This window comes from Mastacembelus armatus, chromosome 8 (assembly GCF_900324485.2).
Source record: "Mastacembelus armatus chromosome 8, fMasArm1.2, whole genome shotgun sequence".
In the NCBI taxonomy this organism is placed as follows: domain Eukaryota; kingdom Metazoa; phylum Chordata; class Actinopteri; order Synbranchiformes; family Mastacembelidae; genus Mastacembelus; species Mastacembelus armatus.
The window spans coordinates 3,643,780-3,663,462 of record NC_046640.1 but is presented as its reverse complement, the minus strand read 5'-3'; the positions used below and the strand labels follow the sequence as shown (position 1 = coordinate 3,663,462).

Genomic DNA, 19,683 nt, shown 5'->3' with positions numbered 1-19,683 from the left:
CTCCCCTCCCTTTTTATCTTCTTCCTTTACTCCACGTCTTGCTTACTTCTTCCCCCTCCCCCAGCTGGGACTTGAACCCGTGACCCTTTCGGTGAATGAGTTCATGCAAGGCACCGCTATTATTAGGGAAGATGATAGTCTGTGTGTATATGTCTGTAGACAAATTTTTGTTGATAACCTTTTTTCAGCCTTGTTAGGACAATTTCAGTTCCACATGGAAGAGCATATGTGACCTGAGATGGGCTTGCCACACAACATTATGTTCCTGTTACTATGTTTTTTTTAAAGTTAATTATTTTACAATAATAATTCTGAATTACAATTACTCTTTACTTATCAATGAGATTATTAATGTATATGTATAATGCGAGTGTGTGTGTGTCTGTCTGTGTGTGGGTGGAGTCAAAGGTAATGGAAATGGTGGTTACCCCCCCCCCTTTTTTTTTTTTTTTTTTTTTTTTTTTTGCTTCTCGTGTTTGTGACCAAGTCTGATTTTACTACCTGGCCAAGACTGGATCAATACTTTAATCTAATTGTCATTCACTTCCAGCTAACGCATACACACGCACACATGCACACACAACCCTTGCAACATTCATATCCATATGGCACCCACAGGCATACACACACCTACACCCAAAACAGAAATGCACCCTTGTTAAAATATGCCCGTCCTTCACAAACATACATAAAACGCATGAATGAAAATCCTCATTGTGTGCATGTGCTCACTGCTATGTTAGCATGCCACCTTGGTGTGCTTTACTACATCCATTTCCATGCTCTACTCTGCACTCTTTCTCTGACTCCCTGGGCGTTTCTTCTTGCCATTGCATTCTGCATGCACATCAGTGTCGGCAAACATTCGCTGACACACTGTCACATTGCATTCATGTCAGCTGGCAAGCAGTCTCTCTCAGAAGCCAACAATGAAAACTAGATGTTAGGACTGCTCTGGGATCTGTGCCCCACAGTTGCATGCACAACTATCAACCTGGAAAAATATAGAAACTGAAGGTGCAAACTGACTTACCCAACATCCTCCCTTCTTTCTCTGCATGCCTTTATCTCTATCCCTTTCTTTACCCCTCCCATGGAAAAGCCAAGCCACCACTCTCTTTCTTTCATCCCCTGCCCTCATCATTCACTCATCACATTGTCGCCAAACTGCTGCTCTTTCTCACTTCTTGCCTTCACCCTCTTTCGTTTCGTACTTCTCCTCCTCGTCTCTGATTTATCAGTTTTTTCCTTTTCTTTCTTTCTCTCCAGTGGCTCTCCAGTGTCTTCTTCTTGCTGCTGAGAACTGCAGACTGTCTGGTGAGAGGGAGACAGAGCACGAGAGAGCGAGAGGAAGACAGAGAGAGAGAGAGAGAGAGAGAGAGAGGATTAATGGGAAGTGCAACCCAGGACACACACACAGCCTCTGTCAGTTTGAATGAATATTGTGCACACTTGGCTTGACTCTCCTCCCCCTCTTTCTGTCTACCAGACACCCCTCCTCCACTCCTCACTTCCTTCACCCTCCTTCACGATCTCCTCCTCCTCCCTCCTTGCTGCCTTCAAATATGTTCACACGCTGACATTATAGAGCTACACACACACGTGCACACAACACACATTTCTCTCTCCTGGACCCGGACAGTTAACCCCTTTGATGCAGTTGCACATCCTGCTGTTTGTGTTTATTAGCATCTTCTTTAGAGATGCTGTTTTCAGAGTCTATTTTTATATACTAAATCAACTCTCCTTGTTGTATAGTGAGAGTTCATAATCTTTACAGTAATTTTGTCAGCATGTTTTTTTTCACATTTTTATCTTTGAAATATGTTTCACATGTGAAATGTCCAGTACTAACATGTACCAAAGTATAAAATTATATGTGAAATTTATATTTTTACATGTGATTACATAGGAAACATCTGAAAATGTGGCATACTGCTGAAAAATGAAATTGATACATAAAATCCAACATCTGAAAATCTATTTGCACATGTGAAACACTTGAAAAGGGTTTCACATATTATGCTGAATTTAAAATTCATTCATTCATTCATTCATTCATTATCTATAGAGTAAGACAGGTGGTAAATCCTGAGTGGACCATTTGAACTAATTGTTGCCACCTGATTGGACTACTGGGAACCTGTTGTCCTCATAACCTCCAGTGGACTGTCTCATTGATGAGCTTGTTTTCCCTCACCTCTTCCTTCGGCTTCCAACTAAATCCAGCTTCGTATGATTTGTGTGCTTAGAGCTAAGAATAAGAAACCCCTGTTTATTGTTTATGTGAGTAGAGTTAAGAAGTAGAAACCTTTGTTGGAATCTTAACTTAAATGTTTGAAGTTGTAAATACTTCACTGTAAATAAGTAATGCACCCGGTAGCCACAGTAGGAGTGAGAAGCCCTTGTTTTGTTATCCATTTCTCCTGTTTTGAATAAGGAGTTAGATTATAAATCCTGTCTTTTGTTTGACTTTTATTTTTGGATAGGTAAAGCAGGGTAATTAGTATCTTTTGGTTGTTATTTTTGGGCAGAGTTCATCTCCGAAGTTCTAAATAAACGGCGCTACCTTACTCTGAGTATTTCTAGTAGCTGACTTTGTTTGAAAGTGGGAGAAATGGGGGAGTATTCATGTTGTGTCCAGGTTGACACAACAAACTGATATTTTCACACCATTGTTTATATTTTGATAAAATTGATCCTGTTTCACATTTTTCCATACTTGTACTTTCATTTATACTGTTGCTTAACCCTCCTCCATCTTCTGCAATGTATCCCCTAGTCTCTCCATCCTCCTCCCTCCTTTCTTACATATCGATTGGGTTGCTGGAAGTGTATGTGTGTATGTGTGTGTGCATACAAGCCTGGTCCTGCTGTGGTCAATGAGGTCAACACAATGGCCAGACAGACATTTTTATGTTCCTCCCTGCCTCCTCCATCACCTCCTACGCTCCCTTCTGAGAGTTGGAGAGTGTAGTTGAGACATAAAGGACAGTGTCAGCATCCCTCATGAACTCCTCTAACAGCACGTCTAATAGCAGTTCACAGAAAATGAAATGCACTGACTTTCAGTGTGCATCACATCCCATGAGGAACTTCATGTGTTGATGTGGCAAGAGGAGAGATCTTACTTTGCACCTTTATTGTAATGCTCAGTTGAACCTTACATAACCCCACATTTCCTCACAAGTGAACACACATCCAAGTTGAGCTCCCAAACCATCAAAGGAAAACATTTCATTATAAGAAAAAAACGTCCCATATTTTTTAACACACTTGACACTGTCCTCACTGACCCGCACAACCAACAGACCCACAGTCTGAGTGGAGGAGGGGACAAGATGCACAGAAGTACAGGGGTTAATACAGGCCACAAGGCAAAGGTGGAGGGAGAAGCAGACAGAGGAAGATTTAAAGGAGGCAACTCAGAGGGAGGCAAACCCTCTCACCAAACATAATAGGTATAACATAGATAGCATATACAATCTGCCTAAAGAACAAAATGGTTGATCCCTGGCTGGAAAATTGGAACAGTGGCTATTTCAGACTAATGAAAACCTCTAACCACTTCAACTAGTGTGGGAGGTGAAATACATTCAATTACAAATACATTCAATAATTCAACACATTTCACTGGTTACAGGAAGGTGCAAACCATGTATTACTGAAGTAGAGATTACAGAGCAGTTGTCACAAGTTTGAAACATGGGAAGAGAGGTAGTGATGTTCTAGCATCTTGTTTTAAATCATAGATTAATTATGACAATGTCTGTTCAGTGTCAGATAATAGTGACTAAGGTCTTCCTCACACAAGAATGATTATCAGTTTCCAATCAAATATGACAAAAAAGCAACAAATTCTCACAAGAAGAAGATGTTGCTAGGGAATGTTTGACTTTTGTGGTCAAATATTTTAACACATTCATTTATTTAAATAGTTGCTGAACATTTTTAGATCAATCATTGACTGATCATTTTAAATTTTTTTTTTGAAATTTTCACAATTTCTAATGCAAATACAACTTAACAGTTTCTAAAATCTTTTAGAATAAAAAATGATTTTATTATAGTAATTATTCTTCCTGAAGTGATCATATTTCTAACACAAGAAAACTTTCAGTCATGAGTGGAGTAGCTCAGCCAATTGTCATGAAGAAAAGTGGCAGAAAGCTTATATGACACTCTAAAAACATGCCTTCACTTTGATATTATGGAATATTGGTTGTAAATCAGCTTGTAAAAAATTTTCCAATTAAAATTAAATGTATCACACTATAAATTAAGTTAAATAAGGGTCTACCAGCCAAACTGACAAGTGCTCATAAATGGTTTGTTGATTTTCAGCCTCTTCTTCTCTTGCACTAGAGCGCCATCTTATGGTACAGTCCATAACCATCACTGGATCCTGGACAGAGTGAAAAGAAACCCAGGGGCAGTCAATCGGCTCTCTGCTGAAAATTACAGATTGGCAACAGATTGGTAACCTTTGGCCTTATCATGGTTTAGTCTCCTGGATTGTTAGAGCAAGGGATCAGAGTGGCTGTTAGACCCACTTACAGACCATCTGCAGAGTTGACAATAGTTTGACACAAGGAGGTGCTATGATCAAGGTCTTCAGCGCTTCCATGTTATCCAACTAGATACTTCACTACTTTTTACTGCTCTGCATTTATTTGGCTGAAGGTTACTGTGCTTTATAGATGAGGTTTTTACAACTTGGACACTGTGAGTTAAAAAGTCTAACTTAAGTAAAATGCTGATGTTTTCTTATTAATAAATTTTCTTGACAGTGGCATCTGTGCAGAAATGTTTCTAAACATATCCAGGTTTCTAACAGTGAGGCTTACCAGCTTTTTACATCTGTATTATTTCTCCTGAGCCGATGCTTCTGTTGGTGTTGTATCCAACAGAGTTTCTAATTGAATGAATGAAGCTTGTAATATGTAGCCATAAAGCTGGTCAGCAGAGGGAAGCATAAGTGCTCTAAAACTACCTGGTAGATGGCTGCACTGACCTTTGACCTGATAAACAGTGGACCAACACCAGCCGATGACATGGCTCCCCAAACCAAACTTTACACTGGGCATCAAGCAAATTGGACTCTGTGCCTTTCCTCCAGACTCTGGGACCTTTATTTCCAATGAAATGCAATACTTACTTTCATCTGAAAAGAGGACTTTGGACCACTGAGCAACAGTCCAGTCCTTTTTGTCCTTAGCCCAGGTAAGACACCTTTGACGTTGACTCTGGTTCAAGAGTGGCTTGACATAAAAAATGAGACAGTTGTAGCCCATGTCCTGGATATGTCTGTGCGTGGTGGCTCTTGAAGCACTGACTGCAGTCCACTCCATGTGAATCTCCCCCAAATTGTTGAATGGGCTTCGTTTCACAATCCTCTCAAGGCTGCAGTTATCCTGTTGCTTGTGCACCTTTTTCTACCACATTTTCTCCATCCATCCATCCATCATCTATACCTGCTTATCCCTTAACCAGGGTCACAGGGATCTGCTTGGACCCTATCCCAGCTCTCTCTGGGTGAAAGGCAGGGGTCCACCCTGGACAGGTCACCAGTCCATCACAGGGCCACATAGAGACAAACAACCTCACACACTCACACTCACTCCTATGGGCAATTTAGAGTCACCAATCAACCTGACATACATGTTTTTGGACTGTGGGAGGAAACCAGAGTACCTGGAGAAAACCCACACAAGCACAGGGAGAACATGCAAACTCCACACAGAAAGGTCCCTCACAGGTTGCAAACCCAGTTCCTTATTGCTGTGAGGCAAAAGTGCTAACCACTATTCCACCGTGCTGCCCCACAGTTTTTCCTTCCATTCAACTTTCGTTAAATGCTTGGATACAGCACTCTGTGAACAGCCAGCTTATTTAGCAATGACCTTGTCCATTGTGTCAATGATTATTTTCTGGACCACTGTCAAGTCAGCAGTCTTCCCCATGATCGTGTGGCCTACTGATCCACACAGAGACCATTTAAAGGCCCAGGAAACCTTTGTAGGTGTTTTGAGTTAATTAGCTGATTAGAGTGTGACACTGTGAGTGTTCAATATTGAACTTTTTCACAATATTCTGATTTTCTGAGACACTGAATTTTGGGTTTTCATTAGGGGTAAGTTACAATAGTCAAAGTAAAAAAAAAAAAAAAACACTAAATATATCACTGTGTAATGAATCTATTAACTTTTTGAAATGAATTACTGAAGTAAATCAACACTTTGATGATATTCTAATTTATTGAGATGCACCTGTATATCTAACATTACAGACTTTCATTTCTGCACGAAGGCCATCGTCACATTATTATACTTTTCATTAACTGAGGGAGTACCAGACAACATGACAGATGGATAAGGTGTTTAAATATTAGGGAGCATATTTGAATTTATTAAAAAGGGTTTATTCAAATTACTTAACTGTAAAATAAAGTAACTGAAGTGATGTAAAATATCCAATATTTTGATGTTAAACACCTGTTCCTTAAGCTTTCATTTTGCTGATGAAATTCACTGAAGAACAAACATATTTTACATCCTTAGTTTCAGAAAACTGAGCAAAATGCACCTAGGTAATGTGTGGGGAAATGCTAAATTAAACAGAAAACAAGGCAATTTGACAGAGAGGAGGTACAGTAAAAACAGTAATCACAAAAAATCCTTTAAAATAAAAGGCTCAGATCTTCATAAATATATTAATGGAATTGTGAGAACAGAGATGCAACTGTAACACTCCTAGAGACAGATTGACTGACACACTCTGGACTGTGGCACAAAATGCATTACTTTATTACTATCTTTCCTTGGTGGGTTGTGGCAGTAGTAAGTCTAGAGTGAAGTCTGATACAGTCTGGTATCCTGCAGTGTTCCATACAGCACTTATGTTTGAGCCTGTTTCTCCGTCTGTGGTTTTATAAGGCTGTCTTCACTGACACTCCCCTCCTTTCTGTCCATTACATGCACTTCTATCTTACTGTCGTCCACTGTCAAGGCTAACCAGTACTCTCTGTGAAGCCTCTCATTCCTTTCCACCCCCTGAACGTTGGGTGGTGATGTCACCTTCATATGAGGTGGCAGGTGCTTGAACTCTTCCTCATTCACATCATAGTCCTGCATCTTTGAGTTCAGGATCCACCAGCGGCCAGCAAAGCCCACATCTACCACACGCTGAGGGAGCTCCCTCCAGGGTACGGACAGGTTGGAGCAACGGGCTTCATACAGTGTGGTGTCAGGGTCGTAGTCGGCACGGTAAATCAGAGACAGAAGACCCAGGCTGGTGTGGCGGAGTCGGCCCTCATTTTGAAGTTTCACTAGACCTTGCACATGGCTGTCGGAGGTTGCATTGCGGATCCACGGCGACAGCAGGCCGAGTTGGTTGGAGCGTTCCAGGAGGGCTGTCTCAAAGGACAAGCAGTCAGGCTTTGTGTAGAAACAGGCCCAGGCCCCGCCCAGCACAGCCATGTATACTGATGCTTTCACTGGTCGTTCCCAGGCACCAACAAATATCTCCTTAGATGCCTCTCTATAATCAGAGACCAGGCTGCGACACCACACACCTACAAAAGGTGGAAGAGGACACACTTAATCCTCCCTGTTGGGAATAATCTCCAAACAATTAGTAAAATCACCAAAAAAATATTTTTTTCTGTTTTTAAAGTTTGAGATAATTGTAACTAGTAATACCATGATAGATTTTTTTTTTTTAGATCTAATTTCTCTCTCTCTTTTTTAATTTTTTTTATTTGAGAGAAATGAGGGGCTAGACACCTGTTTCTATGGCAGGGATAACTAATGAGTGAGATGTTAATGAAATAAATAACAGCTTATTTAGAAGTTTTGTTCCTATGATTTATTCACGTAGTCAACATCGAGTGTCAAATTTAACAGCGATGCAAGTTATGCAGCTATGCAAGTCATTATTGGCTGCTGCTGCTAAGTGTATACAAGTAACCATGACTCAATTGAAAACAACTGGACTACAACGTTACAGATAGGAGTTTGGCAGTATGTAAGCCATCTCCAGCTCCTTGGCGTGATGATGACAGCAGATCAACATATTACTGCTGTATTAGGCAGCAGAATAAACTAATGTAGCCCGTATATCAATACCTGGCTAATCAGTGTCCTTCTGGAATTACTTGCTAATGTCTGCCGCGAGCAATTTCTCACCTGCTTTGCTGTTTTTTAGCTTTTCCCAGCGGCCTCTTCTGACCGGAGCTGCTGCTTTTTCTGCCGCAGCGCAGAACATCCTCTTAGCCACTCTCCACGAAGCCATTTCAACTAGTTTTAACTGCGAGAACAGTCACCTTCAAACAGAAGAAACATCCCGGTGATTACTAACACAAGAGCACATGAAGCCATGATGGCGGCCCGAGGGTGACTCCCTTGTAACCTTCCGACAAGAAAGCGCTATCTCTCAAAGGTTCCGGTGTTTTAGAAAAATGATGAAAATACGTGGTGATGTAGTAAATGAATTAGGTTCCTTTAATTCGATTGAATAAACATTTTTCCTGGTTGTTTATTTTTTCTGTCTATAAAACTGTTTAAATAATTGTCCATTTATGGTAGCGTTGTCCTTTTTAAACTGTGTATTTTTTGTTTTTCTATTCGTTTACATCGTAAATACCTATGATTTGTAGTCATTACACTTATAAAGTTTGTTTAAAACAAAAAAATAAACTGTGACGTGCAGCTTTGTTTACGTAGTGACGCGACCGGAAGTCTTGCTAACTAGATCTCAGACAGCCTGACAGCACCTGCGGTAGCTAGGAAAGAGATATACTAGCAGCCTTTTGTTATTATTGGTTAGTGTTTTTTAAACACACATGGACCGTGTTGCTGTGTGTATGTTAGCCACATTTGGATGTTTGAAGAAATGCTAAATATGTGTTAAGTGGCAGTGTGTGTTTGACCTAGCTACTTTTAGCTGTTCAGCTTTGTGACACGCCATCACCATCAGGGATATCCTGCTGCGGACAGGTGTGCTTTTCTGGCTATGACACATAGGCATAAATAAACAGTTACTTGTCATGAATTACGTGCTTTAACTTTTAGCTGTATATTTAAAAGACTTTCCTTGTAGGTTAACCTGCTGCTTAGCAAATGAATTGAGTCTGTAAAGAGATATCATCTAACTAACACATATCATTTCAGTGGTTGTCTTATCTTAGGTATTGCATGAGGTTGCCGTTTGTCCACTGAAACAATGGCAAGTCCAAATGATTTGCAGTTTCAAGGTAAAGAGTATGTATTTTTTCTGCTCATTTGCTGTTTTGATTTACTTGCCTGTTTATGATAGTGTGGTCTTCATAAGATCATCAGTGCTATTTGTGTTGTGACACAAATATATCTGTCTTCATACTGATCTTCATGACGTTAAATCTCTGTCAGACCATGGGGGGCTTGTTATTTTGTTTTAAATTGCCTCCACATTTCCCACACTTAGTCCTTTCCCAAATTGGACAGATAAATGAGGAAGAAGAGAAGAGATGTTAAATAACTAATAAAAAATAAATAAATAAAATGTCCATTATTGCTGACAGCACTATTTGTTTTCATGATATCATCCTGTGTTAGTTTATACGTTTTTCTCCCCCACTATGTGGCAAAAGACCTAGAGTGTACTATTACTATTAATACTATTAAGGGGTGATTCAGAAACAAGTTCAATCTAAACCATGTCTGATAATCAGCTTCAGTTTAGACCAGTCTTGTGCTCCCTCATTACTTTAAGCATACATAAATGAACTATGATGCCCTTCATGATGTATGTGATTGGCCAGATTGATTTTCGGGTAACCTGAGGAGTAATGAAATATAAATTAAAGGCAAATGAGAAGCTCCCCTGAAGCAGCTTTATTGTGACCCTGGGATCCAGTGACCTCTAGTGGCGTTTATGTGATTTGTACAGGATACAGTAAAGCTACTGAGGAGGCAGTAATGGGATTTGTTTCTCACTTGTTTATAAAGTCACAAACTTGACATCTGATTATTTTTTGAAGAAGTGTCTGTTGTAAAGCAGCCTTTATAGATTTACCAAAATGACAGCATCCTTTTTACAAACTTCAAGTTTGCTTGTTGTGTTTTGATTTCATCAGTCTGTCTTACATTCCTCTGCCTGATCAGCCAACCGAAACTGAATGGAAAGCTTAATCTGGACTAGAACAGAGTGTTTTTTGTGTACATCTGTAGCACCACCAGTTTCACCACTAAATCTGACTTCCTGTCTTGCCCCTCTAGAGTTTGAGGAAGCAGCAGAGCTGTTGTCTGTAGACCCAGCTGCTACTACACTTAGTATGTCTGCCTCCAGCAAGCCTACCACAACAGTAGGAGAGGATGTGAAACTAGACCTGTCAGAGGATGAGGAGGGTCAAGAGGAGAATTCAGAGGTGAGCAGAGTTTGTTGACTTTAGAGGTCACTGGATATGGGTTCTTCTGTGGCCAATGCTGACTGATTTTTAAAAATCAGGTCAGCAATAATCGATATATGATGCCGATTTTATTTGTTGGCTGATACGTCGGGCTGATTTTCTTCTACTGGGCATTCGCATTTTGTTGCTATGGTCAATGTATGGGAGAACACATTTCCCAGTGGTTGACTTCATTGTCCATAAATGTACTGTAAATACATTTTCTAGTGTAACTGCATAGCAGACATTTTTAAATCCGTCATAAAGACAGTATGCAACTTAGTGTTGGTTTGCTAAGTAGCCTTGGGGTTATGTTGATGTAAATTAGACATGTGGCCTAAATTTAATGTTTCCTTTAATGTAAACATAGAACTGAATGTTCTTTCATTTATTAATTAAGAGATATAATTGCAATGCTTTATTATGCTGCATGTTATTGCTATTTCATTACCGCCTAAACTGAAATAATAAAGTGCATCAGCTAAGTTGGCTAGCATTGTGTGAGAATATACACACCATCGAACTGTAACCACACCCTCTTTAAGTCACAGTAATAACAACCCAGTGTTCAGTCAGGGCAGTCAACAACTATATTTGCTAACGTTAACGTTTTAAGTTGTTTGATGTTTTAACCTCCTCCAGGAAGTCCACAGCTATGACTTTTTTCTATGTTGCATATACTGTATGTGTGTGGCAGTTCACAAGACAAGTTCAGAACTTTAACACATTTGCCAAATTTAACACTTTTGAATGAGTAGGCCTAATGATTATTCATTATTAGATCCCACAATAACAACACTGGACTGCCCACAGATGCACCTGCCTGTTAATGAGCTTATTATGCTGAGCCATTAGTAGATGCCAATTATGCTAAAAATGACAAAAATCTTCTCTCTGGTTGACTTAAGTTACTGTAACGCTGGTTAGCAGTGTGGCTGTTTTGTGGTGACAGCAGCTGAGATATGTCTCTGCTCCCAGCTGTTAGGACAGAAACCATCTGGTGGCTTCTGGACCTTTGAGTACTATCAGTCTTTCTTCAATGTGGACACGGTGCAGGTATGAGCCACTACCACTCTACAAATACACTCTTCATACATGCAGTTTTAATCGAGCAGTGGATACGTGTGTTTTTAGTAATAAAGTTCATACATATAAAATTGTATATTTAATTATAATTATTGGTCTGTTGTTTGACACCCTAATCACATGATGCAGGTACTGGACAGAGTTCAGGGATCGATGATGCCATTACCTGGAAGAAACTTTGTCAAATACTACCTTAGGAGTAACCCTGATTTATATGGTAAGCCAAAAGAGACATACTCAAATAATGTTTTTGTTATGTGTTCTTACTCTAATTTTCAGGCTTATCTCAAAAAGGGCAGCTCACACTGAGGGCACTCTCCCGACGTTAAACCTATATGGATGCTGTGAAATGATCTCTGAGCACCATTCACACCAGAGAACATGTCTTCTGAACGTTCTTGTTCAGAGCATTGTGCAAGTCTGAGCCATAGCTACAGGAAGCTCTTGTCTGCTGCGTAATAGGAAGAATATGGTTCAGCTAGAATGTTGTTAATGTTATATTAGCTGAATAATAGCATTTAAGGTTACACGGTTTAATTAGCTGTGACAGGTTTGTGATTGTATGAACAAAGTTTGGAGAACTCTTCAGAATGCCAACACAATTGTACACAGATGCTGAAAATCCTCAATGGTGTTTTTTCTGTGGGTGTATGGTGTTTTGGTGACAATTTCTGATGAACATCAAACCCAATGTTGTTATTAGAATTAAAAGACTACAAAATCCCTCTAAACTGAGACATAGTTTCTATATCTGAATCTAGGCTTCTGATGCAGGGAAATGAAGGCAATGAGTGAAAGTCCTCATTTATATATGTGTGTGTGTGTGTGTGTGTGTGTGTGTAGGTCCATTTTGGATATGTGTGACACTGGTGTTTTCCGTTGCAATCAGTGGGAACCTGTCCACCTTCATCAGTGAGATGGGAAACCCTGCCTACCACTACAGACCACAGTTCCACAGAGGTCAGTCCCACACACTGTCAGGTTCTATGGTGAACCTGAATTTGTTGCATTGTCTTTATTGAGATGTGCCGTCTTTGCTTTATTTCAGTAACGATAGCTGCAGTAGTGATATTCTTATATGCCTGGCTGGTGCCAATTGGACTGTGGGGCTTCCTCACATGGCGGCAAGGGGCCGAGAAACAGATCAGAGGCTATTCCTTCTTGGAGACTGTGTGTGTTTATGGCTACTCCCTCTTCATCTACATCCCCACTTCTGTGAGTATACTCTTGCTCTTGAGTGGGTGAGATTTACTCATGAATGTCATGGTCATAATAAGCAGGATTTACACAGACAAATTATTCTGGCTTAAAGCACATTCCATGTGTTTTATCTTAAACCCAAAAAATGGCCTGAGGTTAAAAACAGATTTTTAAATAGTGCCAGCATCCTACATTAACATCTTATGATCTAGCAAAGCCTTTCCTTAATGTGATTCTTCTCTATCACAGTAAATGAAAGAATGTAAACAATTGATTCTATTTTCATTTTTTCTGTCGTCTTTGTTTCTGTCATCTTGTCTAAGTTCTTTAAATGTTCACAAATTTTAAATTACTGAGAAAAACATCTCCTCATGAAAAGTGTGGGGTGATATGACTGAAGAGCTGCAGAACAGCAACTGAATGAACCTGAAAGTTAGCATGTTCATTCCATGGTCATGACTGAACTTTGAACCACAGTGAAATTTTTTAAGGAGTTAGTCCAGACCTAAACAAGCTTTTATCCATATTGCAAAGCAATTTGCACAGAAATTGTAAGATTTGTGTTGTCAAGACTTTTTAACATCTGCAGCAGGGCAAGTCTGTGGCCTTTGTAAGAAGTTTGTTGTTACGAAATAAAACAGACTGAAAACACTTTGAAACAGTCCTGTCAAAGTAAATCTATTTTGCAGGACACTGAGTGACTGGCCTGCCTTGAATTTTAGTTAAATGGCTCTGTGGGTTCTCGTTCTAGGTCCCTAGTTTCCCTAGGTCTTACCTAGGATGTCAAAATAAATGATTACAAGCAGTAATACTTTTGACTGCAACTGGATTATATGTATCATATGGTATACTGTATAAACAGTGTCGAACAGGTGGAAACAAGGTTTATGTGTGGTTACTACATTTCAAGTGCCTTGTATTAATTCCTAAACTGCTAAACTAGGCAGAATAACACACATACACACACACACACACACACACACACACACATAAGACACAACATAATCTGCTTTTCTCTTTTTGTGATATTTTGGGGAAAATCCTTGCACTCATATGGTGACAAAATACAGTGGGTACGGAAAGTATTCAGACCCCTTTAAATTTTTCACTCTTTGTGTCATTGCAGCCATTTGCCAAAATCAAAAAAGTTCATTTTATTTCTCATTAATGTACACTCAGCACCCCATCTTGACAGAAAAAAACAGAAATGTAGACATTTTTGCAAATTGATTAAAAAAGAAAAACTGAAATATCACATGGTCATAAGTATTCAGACCCTTTGCAGTGACACTCATATTTAACTCACATGCTGTCCATTTCTTCTGATCCTCCTTGAGATGGTTCTGCTCCTTCATTGGAGTCCAGCTGTGTTTAATTAAACTGATTGGACTTGATTAGGAAAGGCACACACCTGTCTATATAAGACCTTACAGCTCACAGTGCATGTCAGAGCAAATGAGAATCATGAGGTCGAAGGAACTGCCCAAGGAGCTCAGAGAAAGAATTGTGGCAAGGCACAGATCTGGCCAAGATTACAAAAGAATTTCTGCAGCACTCAAGGTTCCTAAGAGCACAGTGGCCTCCATAATCCTCAATGGAAAAAGTTTGGGACGACCAGAACTCTTCCTAGACCTGGCCGTCCAGCCAAACTGAGCAATCGTGGGAGAAGAGCCTTGGTGAGAGAGGTAAAGAAGAACCCAAAGATCACTGTGGCTGAGCTCCAGAGATGCAGTAGGGAGATGGGAGAAAGTTCCACAAAGTCAACTATCACTGCAGCCCTCCACCAGTCGGGGCTGTATGGCAGAGTGGCCCGACGGAAGCCTCTCCTCAGTGCAAGACACATGAAAGCCCAAGAGTTTGCCAAAAAACACATGAAGGACTTCCAGACTATGAGAAATAAGATTCTCTGGTCTGATGAGACCAAGATTGAACTTTTTGGCGTTAATTCTAAGCGGTATGTGTGGAGAAAACCAGGCACTGCTCATCACCTGCCCAATACAATCCCTACAGTGAAACATGGTGGTGGGAGCATCATGTTGTGGGGATGTTTTTCAGCTGCAGGGACAGGACGACTGGTTGCAATTGAAGGAAAGATGAATGCGGCCAAGTACAGAGATATCCTGGAAGAAAACCTCTTCCAAGAGTGCTCAGGACCTCAGACTGGGCCGAAGGTTCACCTCCAACAGGACAATGACCCTAAGCACACAGCTAAAATAACAAAGGAGTGGCTTCGGAACAACTCTGTGACCGTTCTTGACTGGCCCAGCCAGAGCCCTGACCTAAACCCAATTGAGCATCTCTGGAGAGACCTGAAAATGGCTGTCCACCAACGTTCACCATCCAACCTGACAGAACTGGAGAGGATCCGCAAGGAAGAATGGCAGAGGATCCCCAAATCCAGGTGTGAAAAACTTGTTGCATCATTCCCAAGAAGACTCATGGCTGTACTAGCTCAAAAGGGTTGCTCTACTCAATACTGAGCACAGGGTCTGAATACTTATGACCATGTGATACTTCAGTTTTTCTTTTTTAATAAATTTGCAAAAATTTCTACATTTCCTGCTTTTTTCTGTCAAGATGGGGTGCTGAGTGTACATTAATGAGAAATAAAATGAACTTTTTTGATTTTGGCAAATGGCTGCAATGACACAAAGAGTGAAAAATTTAAAGGGGTCTGAATACTTTCCGTACCCACTGTATGTGCTGTGTTTACAGGACTTCTTTTCCTTTCGGCTGCTCCCTTCAGGTGTCGCCACAGCGAATCATCTGCCTCCTTTTAACCCTATCCTCTGTATCCTCTTCACCCACACCAACTATCCTCATGTCCTCCTTCACTGCATCCAAGAACCTTCTCTTTGGTCTTCCTCTAGGCCTCCTTCCTGGCAGCTCTAACCTCAGCATCCTTTTACCAATGTATCACTGTCCCTCCTCTGAACATGTCCAAACCATCTCAATCTGGCTTCCCTGGCTTTTTCTCCAAAACATCTAACATGAGCTGTCCCTCTGATGTACTCACAGATATTCCTGTCTAACCTCATCTGTCACCCTGTCCATCACCACAGCAAACAAGAAGGGGCTCAAAGCCGATCCTTGGTGCAGTCCCACCTCCACCTTGAACTCCTCTGTCACCCCTACAGCACACCTCACCACTGTCTTACAGCTCTCATACATGTCCTGCACCACTCGAACATACTTCTCTGCACAGAAGAAGTGTAAAACTAATGTGAGCACACTCTGTGCTCACTTCCCCTAAACCCCACAGCCTATTTAATAAAAACAACCCTAGACATGTAACACTGTCACCACCAGGTTTTGTGGATCATACCATTTGAGTGGTTGCGCTGGACACTGATCCTGGTTGCCATGGTGATATCTGGTTCTGTCCTGGTCCTCACTTTCTGGCCTGTTGTGCGCGACGACACCAAAGTGATGGCGATGGCCACAGTTGCGACCATAGTAATACTGCACACACTGCTGGCGATTGGCTGTAAGGTCAGTGAGCTACCCAAATGTAGCCTTGCATCAGCTGGTCACATCAAACCATAACTAAATAGGTAACTTCCCATTTTCTTTCAGCTGTACTTCTTCCAGACAGCGGACCACGCACCAGCACCAGTCCCCACAAGGTCGCCGATTGACATAATACTGACAACAGAATCCCACTGATTAAGTAAGGAAAGGAATGGTGTTGCCAGGAAGAAATATAGGTAGTCTGGAATCACATGCAGATGTAAAGCTGGTTGATGCACTAGTAATTATTGCCAGTGTGTGAATTGCTCTCCTTATGAGGTGCTGGGATAAGTGTGTATGGTTGGTTATCTAATTTAGTCCAAGGATGGCTATACTGTAACTGAAGTAGCTCTTCTTCACTGAAATAACTATACATTTCTGCTGTGTTGTTTCAGGATGTACTGTAGTGCATCTAAATGGTTTGGCATGGTTTCTATGGTTTACTATGGTTTTCTTCATTTCATCAGTCCAGAAGGAAAGTTAAAAAAAGAGGAAATTAACAGTGACTCAACAATGGAAGGGATAAATCTAAAGTCTACTGAGGCAAACACAATCATAAAACCATGTTCTTAAGGCACAACTCATGAATGACAGCTGAGTTCCTAAGCTTAGAAAAAAAACAGTAAAGTACAATTTACACTGATAAATTAATTGTTCATTTGCCATTGTGGGTGCATTGTGCGAAATCTGTTATAATTGAAGTTCACGTGTGATGTCTGGGATGTTTGTATGACCAAACTTGTCCAAAGCCAGTGTAACTTTATTTTTATGAATGAGTAGCATGTATTTATAACTTATAGTAGGACTATTCATAGTAAAATTTCTGAAGAACTGTTAGGTGGATAGACCTTTTTTAAAGCTGACTTGATAGGAAAAGTACAGGTATTACTAAAACGATTGTGCTTTTTATTACTTTATCAATTGCCCAGTAAGCTGTGTCAGTGACAGAAATTATTTTGTGTAATTTATGTGAAGACAAGGAGAACACTTGTCTTGTCCATGCCATGAAATTTGCAGTGGCAGTCAACTTTGGTGATCCCGTGAATTCTTCTCCAGCAAGGTTATCATGTAATAGTTTACCGATTACTTCATGGTTTATGTTCACCTTCCTTTAATACTAACTACATTCTCATGAGCTTCAAGTGTACTTTTTGTTTACTGCACTGTGACAAAGGTGTTTCAGTGAAATAAGACCGGAAAGGACTTCTGATAGATCACAACTATACATTACTTTAGTTGTTATTTGTGTAGATGGTATAATGAAAGTGAGGGAAATGTTTGTCTGCATAGCTATTTATTCTCTGCTGCAACAGATTTTTTTGTTAAAAATAATAAAATATATTATTAAAAAACATAAACTCTTTATTGCTTGTATGTTACTCCTTGTACTTAATCTGGAACTCATTTTTCACGACTGCATGTATCTCTCCGTGCCTGTCAGCCGCTACCTCCTATTGCTAATATGTTGGCGCTCTATGGAGCAAGAAATGTCACAGTTAAACTTTGGCACTGAAAAATAACTTTTGGCACAAAAAACAAAATTGTAACCAAAAAATACAACACTGATATGGAAGCATTTGTTTTTAAAAAAAAAAAAACTTTGATATTGAAAAATACTGAGAATAATTACAATCTTCTCAGTTTTTCTCATGAGTTGTTTTTTTTTTTTTCTCTGACAATCTTCTGATTTTTAGAAGAGGAAGAAGAAGAGAAGCCTCACCTGAGATGAGCAATAAAGAGAATGATAGACCAAGTTGTCATTTGAGTTTTATTTTCTTGCAAGAAGGTCCAGACACTTCGTTCCTATTGAGGTTAGGGCTTCCATTTGTACACAGATGCAAATAATTCCTCTCACTTCTACTACTCTCTTATTCTACTACAAAGATTGTTCCCTAATATGGTTATGTACCAAAAATGTACAATCTGATTTGGCAGTTAGTTCTCCATCTGGGGTGTGCTGGAGGTGCCTTCTTGCACTTGTTTCATTCTCACACCCAGTTTCCCAGCCACATAACAGAATCATAACTTAAAAATACCCCTTCACACATTGGTATGTAGCCACAGCAATACAACCTTGAGAACACAAAGTACATAGTGTTCTGTCACGTAGGCACTTGGTAAAACCAGAGACATGAAAAACATAAAACAGAACTACCCCTGCGTGTCCTCATGATCCTCAATCTGTGAATAAAACAGAATACAAGTAAAAATAATTTTCCCTTTACAGTTCTTAACTAGCCCAATTTATATATTATACTGGTTTGGCAGAGGAACTGCTAAAGTTACCATATATTTTAACACTAGCTCTTACCTAGGTCAGGGCCATTTTTAGGCACAGGTCACATAGGTGGTTGTCTTTTTTATGTTTTTTTAAGTGTAACAAAGCTTTGGTCCCTGCATGTTACACCTTGTGCACATATTCTTCCTAAATTAGTGTGAGAGTCATGTTCTTTGACTTTTCAAGTGCTTTCAACACTATTCAGTCCCACCTACTCAGTGCAGAGATGCAGGATATGGAAGTTCCCACAGACATGGTGGAGTGGATCACAGACTACCTAACTGGGCGGCCACAGTTTGTTCCCTTAGATGGCTGCGTATCTGATGTGGTGATGAGCAGCACCGGTACACCCCAAGGAACTGTACTGGCACCATTCCTGTTTACACTCCACCTCAGACTTCCGCTACAACTCAGGAACCTGTCACCTCCAGAAGTCCTGTGATGACTCTTCAATCATTGGATGCATCAATAATGATAACGAGGAGGAATACAGACACTTGATAAAAAGCTCTCTGTGCTCTCTAACATTTTCCTCATTCGTCAACTCTTTAAAGTAAGATTTTACAGATCGAGTGACACTTGCAATTCTTGCTTATGTGACCAACATTTAAGCATGCAAAACAAACTCCCTTTTCCCTGAGAAAGGTAATCTTTTCTTTGTGTCTCTTTCCTGGTTACTGGTTACACTCCTCTAATGAGTGATTGTTTGTACAGCAAAGACATTCTGTTTTCTTTGCATTTTTTGAGTCTGATGTGGATTCTCCGGTTCCCCCATATGAATTTATGTTCATTACTATTGTATCAAAAATATTTTCCTTCACTCTGGCTTTAGGTTGTGATTTCAACCTGGTCACTGCCTTGGTTCCTACAACACCAGTTGGCGGTTCATGTACAGTGGGTACGGAAAGTATTAAGACCCCTTTAAATGTTTCACTCTTTGTGTCATTGCAGCCATTTTCCAAAATCAAAAAAGTTCATTTTATTTCTCATTAATGTACACTCAGCACCCCATCTTGACAGAAAAAACCAGAAATGTAGAAATTTTTGCAAATTTATTAAAAAAGAAAAACTGAAATATCACATGGTCATAAGTATTCAGACCCTTTGCAGTGACACTCATATTTAACTCACATGCTGTCCATTTCTTCTGATCCTCCTTGAGATGATTCTGCTCCTTCATTGG

The 19,683-nt window shown here is 40.1% G+C and overlaps 2 protein-coding genes across 6 annotated transcripts; one reads left to right on the top strand and one right to left on the bottom strand.

Moving 5' to 3' along the window:
• Nucleotides 1-6,243: 6,243 nt before the first annotated feature.
• On the bottom strand, nucleotides 6,244-8,398 carry timm29 (translocase of inner mitochondrial membrane 29). Its single transcript, XM_026325008.1, has 2 exons — nucleotides 8,187-8,398; nucleotides 6,244-7,573 (listed from the first exon to the last, which is right to left on the bottom strand). The coding sequence occupies exons 1-2, from the start codon at nucleotides 8,290-8,292 to the stop codon at nucleotides 6,897-6,899; spliced, it is 783 nt and encodes a 260-aa protein (XP_026180793.1). The 5' UTR covers nucleotides 8,293-8,398; the 3' UTR covers nucleotides 6,244-6,896.
• Nucleotides 8,399-8,739: 341 nt separating this feature from the next.
• yipf2 (Yip1 domain family, member 2) lies at nucleotides 8,740-17,579 on the top strand. 5 transcript variants are annotated; one of them, XM_026324998.1, is made up of 9 exons: nucleotides 8,740-8,996; nucleotides 9,188-9,253; nucleotides 10,257-10,405; nucleotides 11,405-11,482; nucleotides 11,642-11,729; nucleotides 12,356-12,472; nucleotides 12,561-12,727; nucleotides 16,022-16,204; nucleotides 16,289-17,579. In XM_026324998.1, exons 2-9 carry the CDS (start codon nucleotides 9,223-9,225, stop codon nucleotides 16,376-16,378), a joined length of 903 nt encoding a protein of 300 aa, XP_026180783.1. In that variant the 5' UTR covers nucleotides 8,740-8,996; nucleotides 9,188-9,222; the 3' UTR covers nucleotides 16,379-17,579. The 5 variants fall into 5 exon arrangements, with proteins under 5 accessions (XP_026180783.1, XP_026180782.1, XP_026180785.1 ...); XM_026324997.1 differs by having other exon boundaries at nucleotides 9,171-9,253; XM_026324999.1 differs by having other exon boundaries at nucleotides 8,751-8,821; nucleotides 9,171-9,253.
• The last annotated feature ends 2,104 nt before the right edge of the window (nucleotides 17,580-19,683 follow it).

What these genes read in the sequence shown, in the direction of transcription:
- yipf2 (XM_026324998.1), top strand. Translation starts at nt 9,223, where the DNA reads ATGGCAAGTCCAAATGATTTGCAGTTTCAAG. An exon ending in GTCAAGAGGAGAATTCAGAG is followed by an intron (nt 10,406 to 11,404) that starts GTGAGCAGAGTT and finishes CTCTGCTCCCAG; the next exon opens with CTGTTAGGACAGAAACCATC. An exon ending in GAGTAACCCTGATTTATATG is followed by an intron (nt 11,730 to 12,355) that starts GTAAGCCAAAAG and finishes GTGTGTGTGTAG; the next exon opens with GTCCATTTTGGATATGTGTG.
- timm29 (XM_026325008.1), bottom strand. Translation starts at nt 8,292, where the DNA reads ATGGCTTCGTGGAGAGTGGCTAAGAGGATGTTCTGCGCTGCGGCAGAA. An exon ending in GCTAAAAAACAGCAAAGCAG is followed by an intron (nt 7,574 to 8,186) that starts GTGAGAAATTGC and finishes CACCTTTTGTAG; the next exon opens with GTGTGTGGTGTCGCAGCCTG.